General features: G+C 37.1%; 1 protein-coding gene across 1 annotated transcript in view; it reads right to left on the bottom strand.

Moving 5' to 3' along the window:
• The window catches only part of cacna1fb (calcium channel, voltage-dependent, L type, alpha 1F subunit), a 46,278-nt gene that overhangs the window by 3,202 nt on the left and 17,054 nt on the right, over positions 1-26,022 (bottom strand). The window contains exons 6-44 of the mRNA XM_079896143.1: positions 24,507-24,659; positions 24,223-24,419; positions 24,000-24,103; positions 22,700-22,851; positions 21,329-21,403; positions 20,936-21,017; positions 20,558-20,584; positions 19,842-20,002; positions 19,414-19,639; positions 18,801-19,008; positions 17,889-18,009; positions 17,425-17,500; positions 16,985-17,051; positions 16,818-16,905; positions 16,463-16,565; positions 15,157-15,286; positions 14,475-14,534; positions 14,247-14,353; positions 13,937-14,024; positions 12,863-12,970; positions 12,692-12,744; positions 12,388-12,534; positions 12,088-12,289; positions 10,686-10,844; positions 9,219-9,329; positions 9,023-9,106; positions 8,615-8,743; positions 8,463-8,528; positions 8,212-8,303; positions 7,871-8,030; positions 7,150-7,277; positions 6,964-7,060; positions 6,780-6,882; positions 6,404-6,505; positions 5,631-5,758; positions 2,373-2,492; positions 1,157-1,416; positions 1,030-1,053; positions 797-919 (exon numbers count right to left, since the gene is read on the bottom strand). Coding sequence (XP_079752269.1) covers positions 797-919; positions 1,030-1,053; positions 1,157-1,416; positions 2,373-2,492; positions 5,631-5,758; positions 6,404-6,505; positions 6,780-6,882; positions 6,964-7,060; positions 7,150-7,277; positions 7,871-8,030; positions 8,212-8,303; positions 8,463-8,528; positions 8,615-8,743; positions 9,023-9,106; positions 9,219-9,329; positions 10,686-10,844; positions 12,088-12,289; positions 12,388-12,534; positions 12,692-12,744; positions 12,863-12,970; positions 13,937-14,024; positions 14,247-14,353; positions 14,475-14,534; positions 15,157-15,286; positions 16,463-16,565; positions 16,818-16,905; positions 16,985-17,051; positions 17,425-17,500; positions 17,889-18,009; positions 18,801-19,008; positions 19,414-19,639; positions 19,842-20,002; positions 20,558-20,584; positions 20,936-21,017; positions 21,329-21,403; positions 22,700-22,851; positions 24,000-24,103; positions 24,223-24,419; positions 24,507-24,659 — 4,621 coding nt within the window. The remainder of the gene's footprint in view (positions 1-796; positions 920-1,029; positions 1,054-1,156; positions 1,417-2,372; positions 2,493-5,630; positions 5,759-6,403; positions 6,506-6,779; positions 6,883-6,963; positions 7,061-7,149; positions 7,278-7,870; positions 8,031-8,211; positions 8,304-8,462; positions 8,529-8,614; positions 8,744-9,022; positions 9,107-9,218; positions 9,330-10,685; positions 10,845-12,087; positions 12,290-12,387; positions 12,535-12,691; positions 12,745-12,862; positions 12,971-13,936; positions 14,025-14,246; positions 14,354-14,474; positions 14,535-15,156; positions 15,287-16,462; positions 16,566-16,817; positions 16,906-16,984; positions 17,052-17,424; positions 17,501-17,888; positions 18,010-18,800; positions 19,009-19,413; positions 19,640-19,841; positions 20,003-20,557; positions 20,585-20,935; positions 21,018-21,328; positions 21,404-22,699; positions 22,852-23,999; positions 24,104-24,222; positions 24,420-24,506; positions 24,660-26,022) is intronic.

Below are 26,022 nucleotides of genomic sequence, written 5' to 3'. Positions count from 1 at the left end.
CTTACTGCTCATAAAACATTCACTACTAGGCTTAAAGGGATAGTTCGCCCAAAAAAGAAAATTCTATCATCATTTACTTACTTTTTACTTTAGTTGTTGTTACAAACGTGTATGCAATTTCTTCAAACAGTTGTGGGGCACCATAGACTTCCATAGTACATTTTTTCATACTATGAAAGTCAGTGGTGCCCCACAACTGTTTGGTTACAAACATTCTTCAAAATATCTTCCTTTGTGTTCAGCAGAACAAAGAAATGTAATCAGGTTTGTAACAATTTGGGGGTGAGTAAATGACAAAAATGTTTTCATTTTTGGGTAATCCATCCCTTTAAGAGATATAACTAGTTTAGATGAAAAGGATCTCAGGCTGACTAGCTGAAGACATTACAGTAGCTATACCTATTAATAACCACGGTACTTCCTTGAAAATAAATTCCATCTTTCCTATCATCATAAAAGATGATGCTTTACAATGACCTCTGTTAGAGAGATACATATGATATGGTAATTTATATTTTCAATAAAATACCTTAACTCACCATCTCTGCATCGCTTTTACAACATTTACAACAAACCATCCAATCAGGTCTAAAATATAAACACTTACGATAGGCTTACCATAATGATTCAGGGTAAGACAAAAACACATTTTGGAAGACGGATTGATGATGTATTGACTTTTTAGTATGATTACTTAATTTTGAACAAAAAAAAAAGTTACATAACATACCTTTAAATTAATCGTCAACAAAATATGAATTCATTCATTTAGGCAAAGGGAAGACTTCATAAGTACCTTTCTCTAGAGATGACACTCTCGCTGTCCTCGTCTTTTCCATAGAAGCGCTGCTCTCCAGGGTATTCACCACCTTCCTCTCTCCGAGACAGCGGAGAAGAGAACCGGTCTCTGGAGTCCCTCCTGAGGGAGAAAAGAGGAAACCAGCAGTCAGCAAGAGACTGAGAGAACAGGAGACAGAACAGAGAAAGGTCCTGCTGGGAGGTGCTACAAACTATCTGCTGAATGCTTACCTTGGGTATTTGTAGTATGATGGTCTATCAAAAAAAAAAAAAAAAAACCCAGTATAAAAATACAAATTAAATAATATGAGGTATAATGTATAATATGAATAAATGCAATGCAACCAACTAGATTTACCTCTTGGGAAGCTGGTCGATCACACCATTCTTGTGTTGGTAATGAAGGGAGGAACGCGTGCTGTCTCTCCTCCTGAGGTTCTCGTGCTCCAGAGCACCGTTCCCATTTTGTGTTTTTGCAAGGGAGCTCCTACGTCCCAGTCCCCCATTCAAGATGCCATCTCCTGGGACAGGAACAGGAGCGACGCTGGGAGTAGTGGCCAAAGAGGAGCGCCGGCTTCTGTTTGAGGGCTCAGTGTGGCCCGCATAGCCATTTTCATTCTAAGAGGACAGCAGTGGGAGTGAAAAAAATTAAAATTAAATATTATAACGTATGACCATTTGACTATTTACACTACTGTTCAAATATTTGCAATCAGTGCAATTTGTTTTTGAAAGAAATCCAAACTTTTATTCAATTTATTAGATTATTATGATCAGAAGTGTAAAGACATTTATAATGTTACAAAAGATCTGAACTTTCTATTCATCGAAGAAAGTTTGCAACACTGATAGTAATGGGAAATGTTTCTTGAGCACTAGATCAGCATATTTGAGTGATTTCTGGAGGATCATGTGACACTGATCAAGTTTAAGGATTTGATTATTGCTGAAGATAAACAAAAGTAGAACTAAACAGAGGCCCAGTGGCCTAATGGATAAGGCATCAGCCTCCGGAGCTGGGGATTGTGGGTTCAAGTCCCACCTGGGTCGTAAGCTTTTTGTGTGGCTAACAATGCAAACACTGAGAGCACTTTAAAAGTGTGCTGCCAAAAATTATTCAACTTGCCAGACATGTGGTGTACTTTAAAGAAAGCAAACTATTATCAATCATAGACTGTTTGGTTGACGTTAAGGCAATGCAATAGTTTATATACTCATTTCATTTCATATACATTTCATTTTACCAACCAAGCCACAACATCTACACCTACACCAAAAAATCCTCAGCCCGAACCCCTATTAATAACCTGATATCTGCTCCAGTCAGAGTAAATCTGGTACTCAAATTACCATCCGTCTCAATAGACCATGTGTCTCATTATTCTGAATAATGTTCTAATTCTTCTGTCTCTGACTATCTGGATATAATGTAATATTTTCAATTGAGTGAATCAATAAGATAAACTCATTATGCAAAACAAAATCAGTTAATTGATTAAAAAACAGACTAATTCAATTTAGTTTTGAAAAAAAAATTGCTCCAAAAGAATCTTGATGGTTCGAGTGATAAGCACCTTATAATGAGCATCATCCTCTTCTTGCTCCTCCTCCAAACCATCCTCATCCTCCTCCAGATCTTCGTTCAAGGCCAGTCTCATTTCTGGCCCCAAGTCCTGCAGAGTTCGCAGCCCTGCCTGACACAGATGCACGCGGAAAGAGAGAGGTACCACAGTATATATGCAGCTCACCATACATCCGAGTTATACCACACAGACACCAAAATTACCAGAAAAAAACTCAGAAACCGGCCGCTAAATGGTGGCCCAGCAGCTTAACAGATATTATTCATATCATATTTGGCACGCTTTCAAACGGGTTGTAAAAAAATGTTGCTGTAAAAAGTACTAGTGGCCTGATAGCAGCCTCCGGAGCTGGGAAATGTAGGTTTAAGTCCCATTTGGGTCAAAATCCATACATCTGTGTTGCCAAACCTACAATCCTACAGATTCAAGTTAAAATTGTAGAAAAGCTATCAGCCGCTTAGATCAAAGATATCATGTCTGAATGACGAAACTGAAGTGAGTCCTGCTCGATGAATTTGCTGGGATCAGATTAAAAGGACTGAGGTTGCAAACATAACAATGATAATTTAAAACCAAGTAGGGCTAGAAGATAAAATAACATTACTGTTGTGTTGGCATGGCTTATACTTAATATTACTAACTGAGAAAACCAGTGGTGGATGAAGTACACAAAACAAGTACTTGAGAAAAAGTACAGATATCCTATTAAAATATTACTCCAGAAAAATTAATCCTTTTCAATTTTACTTGATTTTTAATGACACACAGATAGTTTATTAGACACACAGATAGAGCTTAAATAGGTTACAGATCAGTCTGACATCATTAGTAATAATTATGAATTTCCAAGTAGCCAGCACTAGTCAATAAGGTAGATTATGCAGACACTTAATATGTATTGATCCGCAAGTAAGAAAACATTTTATTGTATTACAAAAACGTATCATACACATATCATTCAAGTATGCAAACAATTGAAAATAACAAAACGTGTTAACATTTTAAGAACGCTATGCAAGCACACTAGTTTTATATCATTTGAAACTGCTACAGCAGCGGGGAAGATGCATGGGCATTAATTTGCGTTATTTTAACATTATGTTTAGTCTTTACCTGAAACCTACCCTGTTCAGACGTTCACATTTAAGAATTTTATACAATGTGCTTAAACCACTCGCCATTTTACAGCAGATTTAGTTTACAAACAACTCAGAGTCGTCACCTATATATGATTTTCATTTAGAAATCCTAATATTCGGTATTAGTAACTTACTTTTTGCTCCATCAGTCGCTCAAAGTGTTGCTCACTGCAGAGCCAAATGACATCCAGCTCCACCTTTCTGGACGTTATGGGTTGAGCTTGACCTAGTCCAGCTCCACTTCTGTGGATCTAATGAGTGGAGGGATAGAGTTATGGGTGGAGGGATAGAGTTATGGGTAGGGTTAGGGTGTGATTGGACATTCTATCTCCACCCATTACGCCGGACTTCACGCTCCACCCATGGCTCTGCAGTGAGCAGCCTCAGTCGCGCACTCACTCAAGCTCCAAGCATCTCCCGTTCTTGGCTCATTTTGAGTCAGACTTGTGAATTCAGTGAATTGTTAAACTGGAGACTCGCTCTGACCGGATCATTTGAATCTATGAGTTGTTGACTCAAGAATAGATGCAATCGGATCAGTCCAATTCATGAATGAATCCTTCAGTGCGATTTGGGAACCGATTAAATAGGTTAATTCAAATTAATCAGCTTGTTCACGAATTGGACACCACTACTGCGTCTTGAAGCAGGTGACGGTTTCTTCAGTTCAAAATAACAAGGAATGATTTTAGTGGAGTAAAAAGTACAATATATTATACTGTGGAATGTAGTGAAGTAAAAGTAAAAGTTCATTGTGTAATGTTTAGGAGGATCTGTTGACAGAAATGCAAAATCATATACATAACTATGTGTTCAGTAGTGTATAAAGACCTTACATAATGAACCATTATGTTTTTATTACCATAGAATGAGGCAATTTTATCTACATACACCGCGGGTCCCCTTAAATTGAAATAGCCATTTTGCGCCGAAATGTTTCTACGGTAGCCCTAAACGGACAAACTACTACAGAGCACGTTTCGTCACTATGTTATTCTTCGTGCAAAGAAGCTAGCTAAAGTCAGCAAATGAAACACTGACACAATGATGAACAAGTAACAATAATATTTGCAATAACATATCATTTTACTGAATAATTAAATAAACATAAGTTCTTAATTTATCTTTGTAAAGAAACCTCATTGCTTAACTGGCTACTCTTTGCTGTCTCAGACGACGACATCTTTTCCTATCGGCCACCATAACTTCTGTTGGCTGCAATTCACAACCTCACCACAAGATGCTGCTAAAATTTACACACTGCACCTTTACATATAGTAACAAAGTAAAAATAATTTGTTACTGTCCACGACTGGAGACTACATGGCTAAAGCTAAAAAAAGGACCTGTGGCCTAATGGATAAGGCATCAGCTTCGGGAGATGAGGATTGTGGATTTGAGTCCCACCTAGGTAGCAGCAAGCCTCAAATTTGTGTTGCCTCAAGTTAAAATTGTAGAAAAGCTCATATCCACCTATCAAAGATAACCTGTCTGATGAAGTTGAAGTGAGTCCTTGATAAATTAGCTGAGATCATATAAGTATGATTGAGGCTGAAAGAGAAAATCACAATGCTGTGGTTTATACTTAGCATTACTACATTGCTAATGCTGAAAGAAGGCCAAGTGGCCCGAAGGATAAAGCATCAGCCTCCGGAGCTGGAGATTGTGGGCTCAAGTCCCACCTGAGTCGTGAGCAATAACTCTTTGTTCAGGATTAAATGCGTGCAGCAACATTTTTACTCTAAGATTGGCAGATTGTTGAAAAGCAACCTGGGCCACCTTATCACAGATGAAATGGTCTGTAAGAATGATTAAATGCATGCAGCATGGACACAAAAACCACACATGCAACCTCAACCTTCCAATGATAGCACACCCACAGAGAATAATAATCAGAAACTGTGTAAAGTGATCCTGGGCATGAAGACTGCCAGGGTCACAGATCTATAGTGAAGACTTTTGTTGGTTTAGTCTGCTTCAGTGGATCATCTCTCAATGTGGGATTTGTATGAACCCATTACATGTGGGGACAAATGTGGGGCATTTGCATAAAATGTGTGATTTATGTACGGTATGTGCCCAGAAAAAATAAAATGTAGAAGAGATCTACCTGTAGAGCTGAAGGGTTACCATTCTCTGAATCTTCCAGACCCACTTTCTCCTTCCTTTTACGGAACTTCCTGAAATAGTCCTGGATCAGGAACGTAGCATAGAATTTACCCACAGTCACTTCCTCATCTGTAACAGAAGCAACATTGAATGATGTAAATTAAACAGCACAGTTGAAAATGGTCATTTCTTATGTTTGTATGAGTATTAGGTTTGTGCAGCATTGAAAACTGAACTGAGGATGTGGTTTAAATGCCAATTAAATAAAACTGGAGGCAAAAATGTAATGTAAAGTCAACAGTAAAAATTACATTTTTAAATAATACATATTCTATTTAATACTTCATTTCCTTTTTTTTAGAGTAAATCACTTATAAACATGTTTTCACATGCACAATATATGAGGCATTTCACTTACATATTAATAATCACTGTATGAAATTCCACCAACAAAAATGTCTATTTAAATTAACTTTCATTTTATGGACCATGATGGATCTAATTTCCCAGAAAACTGCCAGAATGATTTACAAGAAAGTTTTTATAATAAATCCAAACAGCATGAGGTAGATTTACAATACAGATACATGATTTATATGCTCTTGTGCAGTTTGTTGTTGTGTGACCGTTTTGCAATTCATTAAATTTGCTTACTGTGATTCAAATTCAAATTTAGCATTTAGAAAGGGAGTCAATTAATTCATTAAAATTCCATGTGGTCATTTGACTGATTTGAGGAACTAGATATACTGTTTGTAATGGAGAAAAACTCACCAGCAGGGGGTGGAATAACCTCATCCAGGATTTTGGGTTTTATTCTCTTCCAGATCTTCTTAATGATGATCCTCAACTCTTCATTCCCTTGATCAGGGTTCCCTGAGAAAAACACATTACAGTCACATGAGCTTACAGAGCTACATAAGAACATCATGCTTCTGTGCTTATACAAAAAGCTTTACTGTCTATTAATATTCTATCTGGTAACCTATATTATTGCATGTGGTTAAATTTAGAGAGAAAAAAAAAGATGACAATGACAGAAGGGCTTATGGATTTATATGCAAAGCACACCTTCATAAGAATAATCTGTAGCTCTGTAACAGAAAGATGAAGTGTATGAGTATGTGTTTGTGTGTACGCCCGTACAGACCGTCAGTTTTGATTTTGAGCGCAGTTCTGACCAGGGCGAACAGGGTGGCGTTGAAGGTCACTGTACCATCACTGTTCAGGGGCATGTTCATTGCAACCAGCCTCTGCCAAAAAGAGAGAGACACAAATACAGATATGATAAGGGAAGAGAACACACAAGATGGATTTGGTGCACGTGTCTTTACCTTGCAGGCCACACGATGAGGGCAGAGTTTCCCAAATCCAAGTGGTGGCTGGATCCTCCTGAGCAAAGCCACAACATCCAAGTGCTTAATACGACCCCTGGAAAACAAACACACATTTAATCTGTCTTGAAGCAGTTTTTTTGTTTAAATATAAAAGGCATTAGAGAGAGAGACTGATAGTCGTACTTGGCTTCAGGGTCATACTCTGACCAGATTCTTTTGAACTCATCCAGGTGATGTGGTCCAAGAATTGACCAATCACGGGTCAGATAGTCGAAATTGTCCATAATGACGGCAACAAACAGATTAATAATCTGAAAATACACAACAAAGACTATACAAATCACATTGAAATCATTTTAGCCAACGAAAGGCTACTATGTCCTGCATTATAATTACTATGAAGAGCTCAACAATAATATATATTTTATAGGGACATACATTTGTCAGAAAGAAACAGATTTTTCAGTAAATGTAAATGTTTTGTAAGTGTATTGGCCATTATTCGTGGCCACGAATTTACACTTATTTAGTAATACCTCAGCATGTTTTACTAATTTGTAAGTAATCGTGCACACAGTATAATTTGTTCCACTTGTTTTACTAAATTGTTGCCATGTTGCAAGAATTTGTTCCCTCATTTTGATTTTATTAAATTAGTTCAACATTATTATTATTTACCAAAACGAGGGAAGCCAATTAATAAGTTGTGGGAATGAATTCTTAATTTGTGACGACGATTTACTAAAACGAGAGAATGAATTCTTAATTCTGCGTACTTCTCAATTGAAAAGTTTTTTTAAAAAGAAATGAAAAGAGAAGCTGGGAAATTATAAAGCTATAATATAACTGGAAAGTTATCAAGAATAGAGTTAATTCAAACAACAACAACATTCGGTGCAATTACCAAGAAGGCGCAGAGCATAAAGAAACTGATGAAGTAGACAATGGCAAAGTTGCTGCCACAGGTGAATTCTTCACCGGGCTCATAGTCTGCCTCTGGGTCACAGCGTTTCCCTGGAAGACTGGACAACATGATCTCCTGCCACGCTTCACCCGTTGCACACCTGCAAATGTAGAGCACATACATTACATTTATGCAGATGCTTTTATCCAAAACAACTTGCATTGCATTCAAGGTATAGATTTTTATCAGTTCATGTATTTCCTGGGAATCAAACCCCAAGAACTTTCCATTGCTAACGCCATGCTCTACTGTTTGAGCTACAGAAAAACACTCTCTCTCACCTGAATAGAAGCAGCACAGCCTGCGGAAAGGTCTGAAAGTTGTTATTCCTGTTGATTTGCGTGTGGTCCTGCATGGCAATCTTTCCGAATGTCTGACGAACAGAGAAATCATTATTTTTTCAACAGTTGTGGGGATCATTATTGTTCAACAGTTGTTCATCTGTCTATTTAAAAAATAATCAAAATGATATAAACGAAAATTATAATAAAATATGTACAATAATATATACATTTCCATAGCCTCTAATTACCTGCATTCCAATCACAGCATAGATGAAGAAGATCATAGCGATCAGAAGAGCAACATACGGCAGGGCCTGAGGGACAAAAAGAATAGTACAAATTTAAACTAAATCACTTGCTCAAAATGTGAAAAATGTTTTTGTAATCATTGTCTTCTGACCTGGAGTGATTTTACGAAAGTCCAGAGCAGCGTACGAATGCCCTCCCCCTTGCTGAGTAGCTTAACCAATCGCATTACACGAAACAGGCGGAAGAAAGTAATGGATACACGAGAACTGTCCTCTGAGCTCTAAGGAGAAAAAAGGGAGAAAAATTCACATATGTCCCAAACAGGAAACATACAATGTGATTCTAATTTGTGCATCAACTATAAGTGAGCTAATGTCTGGATGAAAGACAATTATGATCATCATTATCATCAAGGCTCAAAAGATGGTTGACAAAAAAAATATTTGAAACAAATTATGAACTGAATTTAACTGAAACTGCACAATATGCTAAGTAATCTTTACTATTTTAACTTTTTGATATCTATTATTTGATTAAATAAAGAAAAAGAGAAACTCACGCTGAACTCTGTAACTACAATGTCCACCACACTTCCCACAACAATCAGAGCATCAAAGGAATTCCATGCGTCAACAAAGTAATGCTGCGAAATGGGGGGGGGGTTTAAGAAAATAAATCAGTAACTTTATCGACGGTAGCTTATTACTGTAGCTAGCAAACACATATCATATCTGCAAGTGAGTGAAAGGACTGACCCGGAGTCTGAGAGCCATCAGTTTAATGATCATCTCCACAGTGAAAAGGCCGGTGAAAACCATATTGAGGATGTCCATCACGTGACTAAAAAATTTTGACTGGTCATAGTGCTGTGGAAGCATCCAGAAACAGTGTGATTCTACATTTAGCATTCGACTCAATATCGGCCTCAAATCATTCGTCATTTTTCTACTTCATAGACTTGTACTGTACATTTAGATTTTTTGTTCAGTATAGAAATGCCTTTTTCAAATGAATCAGTGCCACTGACTTCTGTCTTCACATGTTGATGATATTATGTCATTTTTAGACATTTTAACTATCCTATATTATTAAGAAACAAACAGTTCACTGACTTCATATAATTCATAAAGTTCACCCCAAGAATAACTATAATGATAACTATATTAGCGTCCACATCAGCGCATGATCGTTCTGTTTATTAGATGCAGTCTCTTTTAATGCTAATGCTTTTTAAAGCAAGATAGATTCTGATTGGCTGCCAATGTTTTTATTGTTCATCAGCTGGAAAAACAATCATTCTAAAAGTGATTCCAACTTCTGTTCCGTTATTGTTATAAGTGATTTAGTGGACTCTGCTATTCTTTTATAGCCTAGAAATCTAGATGCACCCTAGCGGCAGCAAAAATTATTTTGCAGCCAGGGTAGTCTAGCAACTCTCCGTTGACTTTCGTGCTGGAAAAACCTAAATTGGGTCAGGCCAATCACGTCGTGTATAGAGTAGGCGGGGCGGGCTTAACATGATGACGACAGAGTGCGACGGTTCCCTGCTAACGTTACTTGAAAACAAAGAATGGCGGCTGCTGCTGGCGAAGAGTCTTTCGAATCGGCTTTGGCCGCGACTCTGGAGGACTTGGAGTTAAGTGTTTCTTTGAGAAAAGAGCAAAGAACGGCACTTAAGTCATTCTTAAAAAAGGAAGATGTGTTTGTAGTTTTGCCGGCCAGATTCAAAAGTTGAATCTATCAACTAACGTCAGCTCCGCTGTTGGGAAAACGCTCTGGTTGGTTGAAGGAAGCGCTGTCCTATTGCGTGCAGAGAGAATTTGAAAGACAGCTGTTTATCCCGCCCCTCGGATTGAGCCGTGTCTATGGTGAGTTGCCAGACCTAACATCTTGATGTAGGTCTGGCTTGCCAGGCTAATTCTTTTACATTTAAAATGATTTTTTTTAAATCATTATTGTTATAGTTATCATACTTGGTGTGAACAGGCCTTTTGTTTAATTAGTAAATTGGTAATTCTGGTATGACATGAAAGCACCATAATCCTACCACACAGAACTTCAATTTCTCAATACTATTTCAGCACTGGCCTAAAGGTTCATGTTGGATTCCAAGAAAGCTCATATAAGCTCAGATTCACATTACCAAAAATAGATGTCTTTGTCTATGGTTCTACATGCTGATTATACAGCTTTTGTAAGAGTTGTCAGACTCAGCTGTTTACCTGCACAGCCAGAGTAACAGTGTTGAGGAGAATCAGCACAAACATGATGTACTCAAACCCTGTGGAGTTGATTATAGACCAGAACTTGTACTGCACTGGGTTTTTGGGGATGTACAGCTTCAACGGCTGGGCCTTCAGGGCGTATTCCACACACTGTCTCTGCAAATGACAAAAAGGAGACATAGTGTGAGAAAATATACACTGGACTGGTGCACAACTCAACTCAAATGGGCTATTATTCAAAATGAAAAGTGACCATGAAAACTTGTATACTTACTGTTAATACACGTTTCAGTTTTTATTATAAACAACTTATCTTTGCATGTTACTCCAAAGAAAAAAAAACATGTGTCCCCATTTAAATACCCTATTTCGCCAGCCAGGACATACACTACCATTCCAAAATTTGGGGTTGGTAGAATTTTCATTGTTTTTGAAAGGAGTCTCTTTTGCTCACCAAGGCTGCATTTATTTGATAAAAATACAGTAATATTGTAGCCTGGAAATCCACACCTAAATCTGAAAGATTAATGGTTTGGCATCGACTAATGAAAATCGGCCAGCTCGAGGGGCGGCACCAAGCATGCATTCGAAAATCTCACTGCACGCAACTGGATAACACTATGACCAATCACAACAAGCCCCATATGCTTAGCTACCAGCGGAGCTAACTGGTAGATTAGACTCTTGCCGTATCCAGTTGGCAAAACAGCAAAAATGCCCTTCTTGCAAAGGAACGATTAGAGTGCTGTCTTCTGTTCCTCTTTTAGATAAAAAGCCAAGTCTAACTCGTTCATTGTAGCGGCCAAAGCCATTTCAAACAACTGGTGTTCATCCATAGCCATCTTGCAATGTTTACTAATGACTTCGACGTCACAGCGCTGTCGTCATCTGTTTAGCTCGCCTCTGGCCCGCCTATATCAGATAACCCGATGTGATTGGAGCAGCTCGGATACAAGGGCATATTTAATGAGCATCATTACTCGACGCCAGAGTAAACTCGCTGAGCAAATTCAACTTGTGCTTTCGCGAGAACTCTGGATTTCCAGGGTAGTAATATTGTGAAATATTATACGTTTTTTCTATTTTAATATATTTTAAAATGTACTTTATTCCTGTAATGGCTTTATTCCTGTAATATATATATATATATATATATATATATATATATATATATATATATATATTTATATATATATATATATATTTATATATATATATATATATTAGAATTATTTAAAGAAAAGAAAGTTCAAGATCAAATTAATGAATACAAGTATTAAATTCTAAAATTCTTACTTAGCCCAGGTTTTTGAACAATGGTGTATTTTACATTACGGAAGTAAAATTGGTTGTGAATTTTAATTGAATTGTGAATTGGTTGTGAATACTTTCTTCAAACCTGATTTTTGTCCAGCTCGCAGTTCTTGAACTCAGCCTCTCCCTGTTCACGGAAAGTGATGATGACAAAACCCACAAAGATGTTCATCATAAAGAAGGCGATGATGATGATGTAGATGATGAAGAATATAGAGATCTCCACACGGTAGTTGTAAATGGGGCCGTGATTCTCTGCGTTGGCATCAATGGCTTTGTAGAGCAGCCTGAACGAGGAAAAACAGGATGTGGAGCATATTGTATAAACATGGCCATGGTGACCTTCAGTGACATATGGAGGAAGATGACAGAGGGGCAGACTCACGCTGGCCAGCCCTCGAAAGTGGAGACCGTGAACAGGGCCATCATTCCCATCAATACATTATCGAAATTGAAGTCGCTGTTGAGCCAGATCCTCTCTTTCACCATTGGATGACTCACATCTCCATCTTTATACACCACAAATGTGCCCCTGTGTGTCACACACACACACATAAACAATTTGAAGGCACAAATGGATGCACAAACACTCATGACACATAAGCATGCATGTTGCCCAAAGGCACACACATGTGGTTAATGTAAGAACAGAATTAAAATGTAATGACAGACGCGGAAATATGACATACTTGCACTGTTCTGGAGTGTTTTTAGCTTCATCTGTGCAACGATAAAATTTACCCTACAAAATACATCAGTAATGACGCATTAAAAAGTACATTCACACATAATATTTATGCTGATGTTAAATTTCTGAGAGCACAGGAGGTACACAGCCTTTTTGTGTGTGAATGTTTTACCTTGAAAAGCTGAACACCAATGCAGGCAAACATGAACTGAAGTAGAGTGGTGACGATCATGATGTTCCCGATGGTCTTTATAGCCACAAACACGCACTGTACCACATGCTACACACACACAAACAAACAAACACACAGTCATCAGAGAAATGGAGTTACACCATAACACTGATGTTGAAAATGAAAATGAATTACATGGCCATTAAAAATATTTGGGGTCAGCAAGATTAAAAATAAAATAATAAAAAATTCAGCAAGGATGGATTGATCAAATTTAAATTTAAATTGGATCATGGTTCAAATTTAAATTGATCAAAATTGACCGTTTTTACATGATTATGAATGATATTTATTTCTGTACATCATAGAATCCTGAAAAAAATTCATCATTGTTTCCACAAAAATAATAAGCAGCACAACATTGATAATAATAAGTAATGTATCTTGTGCAGAAAATCATCATATTAGAATGATTTCTGAAGGATCATGTGACACTGAAGACTGAAAATTCAGCTTTGACATCACATAAATAAATTATATTTTAAAATAAAATTTAAATTGTATTTTACAATATTTCTGCTTTTTACAGCATTCTTGATTAAATAAAATGCCGTCTTGGCAAGCGTAAGAGACTTCTTTCAAAAATCATACAGACCCCAAACTTTTGTACATACTTAAAATCTTAAAAGCTTAGAGGATGTAAATATGAAGAGAAAGGAGGTTATTCGGGCAGATGAGGGTTCCTGGAAAGAATGAGGATGGTTATAATTAATAGAAATATTGTCAAAATTGGTCATTGGAATTACATATAAACATTCCTCTGAAACTTTTGCCAAGAACTTTGGTTTGGTTACTGATTGGTTACTTGTTTGTGACAGTAGGAAATGGGCGGTTTAAACCTGCGTTTTTGAGACTGTCTTTGGTTCACTGCAGTTTTAAGGAGAAAATACTCAGCAGTGGTGTTGACTTATGAACTTTCACATGGTTTGTCTTGTGTATCAGCATATCAAAAACACAACATTACAACTTGATTTTCACCACAGGGCATACACACAAAAACACTAAAATATGTACCTTGAGTCCTTTGGCTCTGTTGATTGCTCGAAGAGGCCTTAGTACTCTGAGCACCCTTAGGATCTTCACTACAGAGATGGCACTTGAACTAAGAGAGAGAGAGAGAGATTTAACTTTGTATTTGTGGACTAAAATTTCATTTTATTTAATTTTTTTACATTTGCATTCAAAGCGTGATAGAGCACTATGTACTTTTTTCCACCAGAGGGCGATACATACACTGATGCATTCATCAGATATCACAGCTCACCTGTTTACACAAATTATGAACAGGAAACTTTTGATGACTGTATGAGTGTTGTGGACTTACTGTAAGAAGAAGGAGACCAGAGACACACTGACCACCAAAAGATCCAACAGATTAAACCAGTTTCTACAGAAGGAACCCTGATGGAGGAATGCGCCATGCACTGTCATCTACAGAGAGATAACGGAACAAAAAAGATGAGGGCATTTCAGTGTAGCAACACTTCTGTTGCTGTTATCTTATCGGTTTGAAATCATTACAAAAACTATTGATTGATTGATTGACCGGTACCTTCAGTAAGATCTCCACAGTGAATATGGAAGTGAAAGCATAGTCAGCATAACCCAGAACCTGTAGAGAGAAATTCAGTTCTCCTAATATGAAAAATGATGGTACAGTATGTACAGTAGGATGTATGTGACATGTTTATTTGTGTACAGTGTACGTGATTTAGACAAGTAGGACACAGTCCTGGATCAACATCATTTGTTCTTGAAGATTTCCACCAAACAATCCGATCCCTCACCATAATGTTTTCCGAAACCCTCAGGGAAATAATAAGTTGATAAGCATGTTGTTCGAGCCTTTGACTCCAGTCTTGACCCCAAACCTCAAATCTGATTGGTTGATACCAATGTTGTTCCAGAACTAACAAGGATTCTGATCCAGGAACATGTCCTACTTGGGTAAATCATGTTAAGCTATGCGTGTGTGTGTGTGTGTGTGTGTGTGTGTGTGTGTGTGTGTGTGTGTGTGTGTGTGTGTGTGTGTGTGTGTGTGTGTGTGTGTGTGTGTGTGTGTGTGTGTGTGTGTCAGAGCTACAGAAGCTGTTTGTGTGTTTGATGGTCAGCTGATTGAAGGATGGCATTCCTCAGCTGGCACTGAAGAGCTTGTCCAACATGCCAATAAGGTCAGCTGCAGTAAATAACTATTAATGATCCTGCATGTGTGTGCAAGCAAGCAGGAATCTCACATTGTTCCTGAAGGAGTGAGCTCTGATAGGATCCTCCGCAGCCAGAGAAATGCTGCTGAGAATGATGAAAAGCAGGATGAGATTAGTGAAGATGTGGTGATGGATCAGGATATGGCAACCCACTCTTATCCTGGAGAGAGACACAAAGAGAATTGTGGTCAGCTGTGTGTTGTCTACACGGTCCAAAATTCAATACTACTTTATTTTAATTACATTTATTTGCCACGCTGCTTGAGAAAACAGAGGCATTTATATCGTCATGAATATGCTGTATTCGAAACCACTCATTCACTATTCAATACATAATGAGTGTCACGTAGTTCACTATCTGAGTGAGTGAAAATAAGTGCATTTGGATGCATTTCCAGGCAATATTGTGCATTTTGCATGATGTTAAACATGCAATGCATCTCAAATGACAATAAAACTACTTGAAATCTGATTTGACATTCCAAAAATGTGACTGTGTTCGTAAACACTGGATTTTGACTGGTTTTTGCTTTTAACAATACAAAAATAAAACATATTTAAGGTCAAATATGATTTTTGCTGTTTATCTTAAAGCCAAAGAGATTTGAATAGTTTACTGAAGACAAGATGACTGACTGTTACTTCTGAGGAAAATGCACTATAAGAACTTTACTATAAGAACTATAAGAATCTGAAGCCAAATGTTTTATTCTATTGATGAATTCCTCCAGAACTGACACATTAACGGACACATTAAGCCATCTAAATTAAAGTATGACGAACATAATCATAATGTCCATGTTTGAGATGGAGTGAGTGACAAACAGCAAACTAATTCCTCTGGCATAATGCAGAATATTATATTGATTTATAGCTTGCAAAAATAAATAAATATGGCTAGTATTTTGGACCATGGTTGTCTATATTTGACTGTCATGCTGTAAAAAAGAAAAAATATTGTTTATATATGAAAAAAAATTACACAATGAAAATATTTATATATAAATTTCTAATTTTAAAGGGATAGTTAAAATTTTTAATTTTGTCATCATTTATTCACCCTCATGGCGTTCCGAACCTTTTTTCTGCAGAACACAAAAGAAGATATTTTGAAGAATGTTGGTAACCAGACAGTTTTGGTGACCAGACTTCCATTGCATGAAAAAAAAAAAAAAAACCTGAGAAATTTCTCTTCTTTTTTGTTCCACAGAAGAAAGACATTCATACAATACACGTTCGAATGACGTGCGTAAATAATGAAAGAATTTCACTTTTGGAGAGAACTATCTCTTTAAATGGTCAAGCATTGAGTTTGTGATTAAAACTGCACACTCACGGGTTGGTCTTGCTGAGGCAGAAGAACGCACTGCCCTCTGGGATTGGTAGAACTTTCTCTTTAGGAGGAGCAAAGTCAGCAACATTGAGCTGAGCTTTCCCTTCTTCCAGCAGAGAAGGACAGAATGAAAGAGATATAGATAGAGAAAAACTGAGTTAATGAGATCACAATCTAGCTCAGTCACCACTGTACCCTTGAGCAGCCAACACTAAACCTCAGGACACTCCAGAGGGACTCTTAGTGCATCCTAGGATGAGTAATTATGGTCAAAAACGTTTGCTAAATAACTACAAAACATTTTAGAATTAACAATCTGTTCAAACGCAATATGGCATCTAGCAATCATTGACTTCACCTTCATCATCTCCCTCCACGTGCTCCTCTTCTTCCTCCTCCTCCTCCTCCTCCTCCTGCTCCTGCTCGTATTCATCATCCACGTCCACCTGTTGAAAACAAAATGAAAGATTGACCTCAATGTGATGATTATTCAACAACAATGGCAGAAGAGTTGGATTTCTATACCTTCACCTCTTCATTCTCTCCTTCAACATCAGCCTGTTCTCCCTCTCCTTCTTCCTCTTTTTTTTCTCTGTCAGGATCAATAGATCACATATCACAATCTTTGTTTTTGCATATACAGTGGGGTCCCAAATGTCTGAAACCATTTGTCAAAAATGCTTCTATTTTGCATTTTTTTCTAATTTAACAATTTTAAAATAACAATTATAGCAAAACGTTGATTTAAAAAAATAACAAAGAATGTATTAGTATTTGCTTTGTCTCAATTTTGCTTTAATGAAAGATTATTAAATCTTTATTATTCTTCAGAATGTTTGTTTTCAGGCTTAAACTTCAATCCCATATTTTCAATGTGGACTTTTGGACCCCATGGTATATATTCATGGCAGTTAGAAAGAGAGATTAATTGAGATTAAATGATCTGAGATGATTTAAAAACACACTCATTCTTCTTCTCGTCTCCATCGCCTCCTGCTAAGTTGTCGACAGCGATGGCCAAGAAGACGTTCAGCAAGATATCTGAGAGAGCAGAGGTTAAGAAAAATATGACAAACCACATACAACAGCAACAAAAAAACACAGAAATGAGGATTTCTGAAGGATGGAAAGATATGGTTAGTTTTTAATCAGTGAGCAATGACATCTGTTACTAGTTGGAAATAACTGTATTCCTGTAACTCAAACAGTAGTGTGTATGGCATTAGCAATGCAAAGGACATAGGTTCAAATCCCAGGAAAAGCATGTATACATACAACGCAACTTACTGTATGACACTTTGGATCAAACTATTTACAATGCATACATGTAAATGAATTAAACTGTTGCTGTTAATTTATGATATCACATACACAGAATTAATGCATTATAAATAAGCCAGTGAAACCCAGTTTTAGAGGGAAAGGATACAGTTACCACAGATGAACAAAATCACAAAGTAAAGACAGACGATCATTCCAGGGAAAACCGGGCCGCCGTACGCCATGATACCATCATACATCACTACATTCCAATCTTCACCTGTTAATATCTGTAGAGGGGAAAAATAAAATAAAATTTAACACAAAAATACCTCAGATATCATTTTTTTTAACATTGACAAACTTTATTTTATACTTTAAAAGCACTGTGTTTCTTTAACAATTATTTCTGTTTTTATCTGTGTACTGTTTTTCTTTATTGATAAATATTTAGTGAAAATGAGAATTTCTGCTTATTAACTCTTTCCCTGCCAGCGTTTTTGAAAAAGTTGCCAGCCAGCGGGTGCATTTTTTCACAAAACGTTCACGCCCACCAGAATATTTTGTTATATGAATACCTGAACATGCAATATATCAAAAGAAAGAACAAAAACTCTGGAAAAAAAAAGTATTCTAGCTTCAAACATTTCTTTAAATAAACACTTGAATGTGGATGTTAAAAAAAAATTTTGAACAAATATTTCAATATTTTGAACAAAAACCTGAGAAAATTGCATTTTTGACAACCTTCATTGGATTCAGAACTATGATCAAAAAAGGTAGATGGAGTAGATCGAGACCATTTCATTTGGTAATGTTTGACGTTTTTGATTTATATACAGTTTAATGTTTGATGATCATGTTATTTTACATGTGCATAACATAATCAATGCTTCTATCACTTGTTTCTGCTTCTTAGCCTATGTTTTGATCCGGAGATTCAATACTCTTTCAGAAGTTACATAATAGCGACCACTACCGTAACCCTGAAAACATGGATTGCCATAAAATTCCGTCAAAAGTGGGGAAAGAGTTAAGTAACCTACCATTATGTTTTCATTGTTGTATGAGAGTTTATTACCTGAAAGCAGGTGAGCAGGGCCTGAGGGAAGGCATCAAAGGTGCTCCTTTTGGTCTGCGTCTCATCAAAGTTGAACTTCCCTCCGAATAGCTGCATGCCAAGCAGAGCGAAGATGATGAGGAAGAGGAAGAGCAACAGCAGCAGGGAGGCAATGGACTTCATTGAATTCAGTAGCGAGGCCACCAGATTGGACAGAGCCGTCCAATGGCTGAAGAGGACAAGTGGGGCAAGAATTAACAGGGTGGAAATGTAATGAGGAAAGACAGAAACATCAGGAGAAACAGAAAGGACCAGACTGAGAAAACAAAGAATTTGCAGGGGACAAAGAATACACATGGAGGCCAACCAGCACGATTTTGAAATTATTAAAAGAAATCCAATAAAAGTTTTGGGTTTATAAATTATACATATTTTTTTGTCATTTTTAAAATTGACATGTTAATGTTGTCTATGCAATTTTTAGAAAATAACTAATTGTTTTTAGACATGTTCCGAATTTGAGTGACAGTGTTGCACACATTAGAAACCTCATATAAAATAGTTTCTTAAAAATGAAAGTGTTTCCTATTTTGTACCCATTCATGTAAGAAGCAAATTTAAGAGGCCTGAGTACCGTGTGACTTTGAAGATCCGAAGCAGGCGGACGCAGCGCAACACTGAGATGCCGAGAGGTGGCATGATCTCCAGCTCCACCAGAACGGTCTCCAGAATCCCACCGCACACGACGAAACAGTCGAAACGGTTGAAAAATGCAACAAAATATCCCCGCAACCCCAGACTGTACATTTTCAACAACATCTCCACTGTGAACAATGACAGGAGAACCTTATTGGCAATGTCTGAGAGAGACACAAAAAGAAAGAGAGGCGGATAAATAGATGTAATCTCAGCTCAATCATTTTAGTCAACATGTAAGTTCATTCATTGGTAACACCAGACTCAGCAACAAAAAAACCATCTGCTAATAGAAGTCTATGAATAAAAGTGTGGGACAGTACACATGTTATGTCAGCAAGGTGATGTTTGGCAACAGTTACATACCCTGAATTTCAGTGAGCCACTCTGGTTGGTTATAATGTTCTGAGGCACTGAGAGCTGTGTTGAGGAAGACCAGGATCAGCACCACCCAATAGAATGTCACAGATTTCACGGCTGTACGACAGTTTCTTCGAATGCAGCGGTTCCAGCGGCGCAGGGCACGACTAAGCGAACACACAAAAAATTTGCCTTTAATCACTATATACATTTTTTATCATATTAAAAAATATATGCATATTATAATATATGTTTACTATTTTACCAAAATATACATTTTGTTATGATATACATAAAATCCAAACAATAAGTCATGAACCATGTGATCAGAGCCGTTTTAGAGGGCATGTAATAATTATAAAAATTATTGTTGGTTTAACTTTAAAAATTAAGTTACCTTGTTACCTTTTGTTGTTCCTTGTTAATTTTTTTTTAGTTCATTCAAATAAAACATTTGAGTTAATACAATGAAGGAGATTGGTTTAATAAATAGAAACTCAAAAAATTATGTTATCTGAACCACATTAATAACCACATTAAAGTTGATTTGACAAAAGAAAAAAGGTTCAAATAACAAATCATGAAAATACTTTTTATGCTAATTTATGCTGTAACTAAGAAATAAAAACTGTCTGCAAGTGTATTTCCCAAAGTAAAGTTTACTATACATCTAGAGTAGTAGGTAAACACTGAACCACGAGTTTGTCCTCACAACAACTCACCAGCAGGGGATCTTCATAATGCGAGCACTGAAGTCAAAGAACAGTGGACAAAACAAAATGAAACGACAATGAGATCACAGACAATCACAACACAGAGCAATTGGCAAAATGTAAACGCTGATGCATTGTGTTTAACAAAGATCCAGTTCAGATCCTGAATCATAGACAGCCGAAGAAGCCCAGAGTAATGAACTGACTTGCAAGAGCACAAAGAATACAAAGAAAAGAGAACATAATGAGCCGCAACTGAGAAATTTAGAGATGACACTCCATTATGGCTGATAACAACTTCCATTAGCAAGCCAGCATGACAACACAATGAAAAATGTTGTTTCTAATTATAGTGGGTATGTATGTGTGAGTATATATATGCATTACCAGCAAGCAGCACAACAATCTGTGTGTTCCTCATCTATGTTTTCAGTGTTCTCGGAAGCTGTTTCACTGGCTGGAAGACTTGCTATAGCGAATGAAAAACAGGAAGAAAGTGAAAGATACACAGAGACAGAAAAGGACCGTAAAAAAGAGAGGTGTAAGAGAGACAAAGAGAGAAAAAAAAAATGTCGGCCACACATTGGCACAGTTTTGGAGAAAAGCAATCTCTCTGAAATAGGGTCAAAGCACTTAATATGGGTCCAACCGAGAGATGTGATTTGTAGCCCCAGATGTAAATCATACAATTAGACCAGACAAAGTTGAGGGGGGCTATATATAGTACAGCGGGGCAGTGAACAGTGAAGAGGTCATGCGTTTCATTCTGATTGGCCGTACCGTGGGTTTCGTTTGAGTGGCTGAACCAGCCGAATTTCCCCCTCTTCTTATCAGCTAGGTCACGCAAGGTCACACCTGAGGGAGATTGAAAGATCTTTTTAACAAACCAGGAGAAAATCAACAAGGTCCCTGTCCACCCATCGGGGGTAGGCTCCGCCCCTGCCTTCATCTTCAGGCAGGAACTGCAAGTGTCTTCTACCCTCCGGATTTGGATTACGGACGGGGCCTACGCCAAAGAACTTTAACATTTCATTTTGCATTCAAACTGTTAAATAAATCGTACTCATTCGTTCTCTTGCCTCCCAAGTCTTTCTGATAGAACTGAGAGGAACTAAGGGCTTAAATACACAGAGTGAGGTTATTAACTGGAATAGAAACAGGTGCGGGATAAATTAGAGACCATGGAAACTAATAACGACCAGGAACACAGGCAAAACGGGAACAGGGAAAACTAAATCAAAACACAATGAAACTAAACAGACTTAACCCTGATAATTATATTATTTATTAATATTTTGAAATAGATTTTATTTTTATATTTTCTGGTTTTCATTTTAATTTTAGTTTAAGTTTTTTTATTCTATATGGATATAATTTATTTTACTTTGGGTAATTTAGTACTACTTTAACTAATTTACTTCAAATTAAAATTATTTTATTTCAGTTAGTTGTCAAGTTTCATTTAATACTGTATATATTTTAACCAAAAAAGCACTGGTCCAAGGAGCCCATGGGGCCATAAGCGGGTGTTTACAGGTGCTAAAAATACAAAATGTATTTTTGAAGGGAAGTCAGAGTAAACATTTTTACTTAAATGTGTTTTAGCACTTTTCAATTTTTCACAACATATTTAGAATATTTTATATTATTACTGTTTAATTTGGCTGGTGTTTCAGACTGGTCTGAAATCCTGAGATTAATCATGACTATTTTATTCTATTGACAACCATAGTTTTAAACAGTAAGAAAAAAATACATCTAACATTAACAGTATATATATTACTTTGGTCTTAGTCTGTATTATATTATGCTTACTATGTCTCTCATTCCATGTAAATTAATCTTCATACATTCAATTATATAGCTGCCATAATATTTTAGGTAGGGGGCCCTCATAAAGGGATACAAATATTTGGGGCCCTTGGGATCAAGAAGTTTGAAAAAAAAAAAAAAACTGTCTTACTTGACTTATTATTGTCTCTGTATGGTAAACTGGGATAGGGGAAACTATTATCATATAAAAAATACATACATTACACAATTCATCTTTAAATGTGCTTGAGTGTGTGTATATCAATCATGTTTCTACAATGAACAATTGATATCAATGACAAAGGGTTCTAGAGGGTGGAACAGAGGAAGAGATCTCACGTCTGTTTCCGTCTTCATCAAACTCATCTATGTCCTCAGCCTGAGTGATCCAGTCCATATATCCAGACAGATCCTCCTCCATCTGCTGTTTCTCACGGAGCTTCTGAAAATCTCCACGAGCTTTCGCCTTCTCTCTCTCCTTAGAGAATTCTCTACACACAAGTATAGCTTGTTAGACAAGCAAAACAAACACACACATACAATGCAGAGGCAAAAAACACACTGTGGACTTTCACACTCTGTTTAACGAAGGGGAAGCTGCACGAGATAGTATCTTTGGGGAATTCTGTGCGCTTTGGAACAGTCTGCAGCAAATCTGCTGCTCTCAGCATCTGGGGATTGTTCCATTCAGGTGAGTAAAAACATTAACATCTGATATCTGCTCATCTCCTGTTGTCCTCTGTTAAATAATCACTCACACAGTCATGCAAAGTTATGATGCACAGGTATGATGGTATGATGTCATTAAATGATGAAGGCTTAGCACATGAATTAATTGGGATATGGACAAACTGTTTTAATCAATAAATTGTCCAATGTGATGTATTGATCCAGAGATAAGGCAGAAGTATTTGCTGTTTCCCAAGTCAAAACTGAAATGTAGAAACATTATTATTAGACATATGCAAAAATTAACAAAAACAACTGCATACCGAGTTGCTATGCATCTATTCATCAAAAATCCAGATTTTTTTTATCATGGTTTCCACAAAAATATTATGCAATATTATGAACCAAATGATTTAGAATGATTTCTGAAGGATCATGTGACACTAAAGACTGAAGTAACGACTGCTGAAAATTAAGCTTTGCCATCACAGGAATAAATTAAATTTATATATTCAAATAGAAAAGAGTTTATTTTAAAATTGTAATAATATATCGTTACTGCTTCTACCATATTTTTGATCAAATAAATTGAGGAGCATAAAAAACTTTCAAAAATATTGTTGCTCCCAATCTTTTGAACAATAGTGTATATGTCAAGTATGATGATGCAATAGTTTAGCTGGAACATTTTCACTTTGATTACAAAGGGTTCCTGGTTAGAATCCCAACCCTAACCCTTGATATATCAGCAGTGGGAAAACTGCTCCTGTAGCTCAAACAGAAGAGCATGACAGTAGCAACGCCAAAGGACGTGAGTTTGGCCAGAAAATGCATAAACTGCTAAAATGTATATTCTGAATCAATGCTTTGGATATTAAATGAAGTGATAGGGACTAAATCAGCCATGGCAAAATCACCCATAGACACTTTCCCCCAAACATTCACATAATTATCTATCCTATAAACTCACCCGCTCAACACACCCAACACAAGGTTGAGAACAAAGAAGGATCCAAAGATGACCAGGCTAACAAAGTAAACCCACGGCAACTCAAACCCAATAGCATCATTCATCTACAGAGATGAACAGGCAAGCAAAAGCAACAATATTAGTGTCATACACAATCACTTGCTTAAAATATAATTATGACCCATTACAGTCAAGCTGAAGACTTTGTATACGGCTTAGTTACCCAGTACAGGACGTCTGTCCAGCCTTCCATTGTGATACACTGAAAAACTGTTAACATGGCAAAGAAGAAGTTATCAAAGTTAGTGATGCCACCGTTAGGTCCTTCCCACTTTCCCCTGCACTCAGAGCCATTGATATTGCACTGGCGTCCATGACCCGCAAACGCACATGGGAGTGGTTCATCGTCTGCATAATTTTCTGAAAAAATAAGAGAGAGACAGATGGAGGAAGACAGAGAGTGACAGAAAACGCACATAAATATTTTATGTGAGTATGTGTGGATACCTGTGCCTATATAAAAGCAGGTGCGATGCATTCGTCCGATGAAGAGCTCCAGTCCAATGATGGCGTAAATGATGATGACAAAGAGGACAAGCAGAGAGATGTGCAACAGGGGAACCATTGCCTTCATGATGGAGTTTAACACAATCTGCAGGCCTGCACACGCACACACATACACACACAGAGCAGAGAAATCATGGTCTTCACAATGGAGTACAATCTGTAAACCGAAACCTATATTTTGTACAAAAGAAAATAATTCCCATTCTGTTTGTTTATGTCCATTATATCAATTTAGTATTTGGTCTTTTGGCAAAAAAGTATTTTAAAGGCACACTATGCGAGATTTGTACCTTAATATAACAGCATCGAAATCATTTAGATGGTAAACGAATTCGTAGTAGGGCGAATCATCCCGATAGCAAAGCGGGGGGGGGGGGGGGGGGGGGGGGGGGCGCCGCTGGCAAAACCGTCACATACATCAACAACATATGAAGCAGCATCTATGGAAGACACTAGCATGCATTTCAGATATGAATCATGGCAGAGTCGACGAAGAAAACGAAGAAAGTGCGGTCGGAAGAGTGCAGAGACGGCTCTGCGTGAGTGGTATTTACGACAGTAACGTTCAATACAAGTACTCCAAAGCGACTCTAGGGGTTTGTTTGAGAAAAACGGAAACTGTATAGTGTGCCTTTTAATGTACACTATGTAACTTTTACCCCTCTAGTGGTTAAACAACAAAACTGCATGCATTTTGCAGAAGAACATTGTTTTGGCTGTGCTTAAGCTCTGTGTGACTGTGCGGATGAATATGGTTATTTTAGTGCTCATAAAACATTATCTACTAGGCTTAAGAGATATAACTAGTTTAGATGGAAAGGATCTCAGGCTGACTAGCTGAAGACGTTACTCTAGCTGTACCCATATATAGACACGGTACTTTCTTGAAAATAAATTCCAGCACAGCACAACAACTATAATGAAATGACCCTTCACGATAGATAATGCTTTACAATGAACTCTGTTAGAGAGCTACATATGGCAATTCATCTGTATAATAAAATACATTACTCATCTGTTGAGTAATAAAAACACCATCTCTGCCTCACTTACAACATTTCAAATCCTTCAGTTCTTCCCATCTCTGAAAAGCCAAGCCAATTTTGATTCTTGTTTTATTACGAGCTCTGTCGTGTTCTCTTTTTGCCAGCAGACTCTACTCAATTCTACGTTTATTTAAAATGGGTAATTCCCTGGAGGTTCAAGATTTAGAGTGCTCAATGTCAAACTTTCTTGCTCGTTGTGAAAATTAACCTATGCCACTCCATCATCGTACACGCGTCAAAGTAGCCAGAGCATCTTTTCTCTATATATACGGCTATGACAAGACACTCACGAGTGAGTGACGTATGTATGCAATTTTCCGTGAAAAAATATAAACACTTATATGGTTTGGAAGATGGATTGATGTATTGACTCGTTATTTAAATTTTGTTAATTGTGTGGGGGGAAAATG

The sequence above is a fragment of the Squalius cephalus genome, assembly GCF_949319135.1.
Source record: "Squalius cephalus genome assembly, chromosome: 16".
NCBI lineage: Eukaryota > Metazoa > Chordata > Actinopteri > Cypriniformes > Leuciscidae > Squalius > Squalius cephalus.
This window is presented reverse-complemented; position numbering and strand designations above follow the sequence as displayed.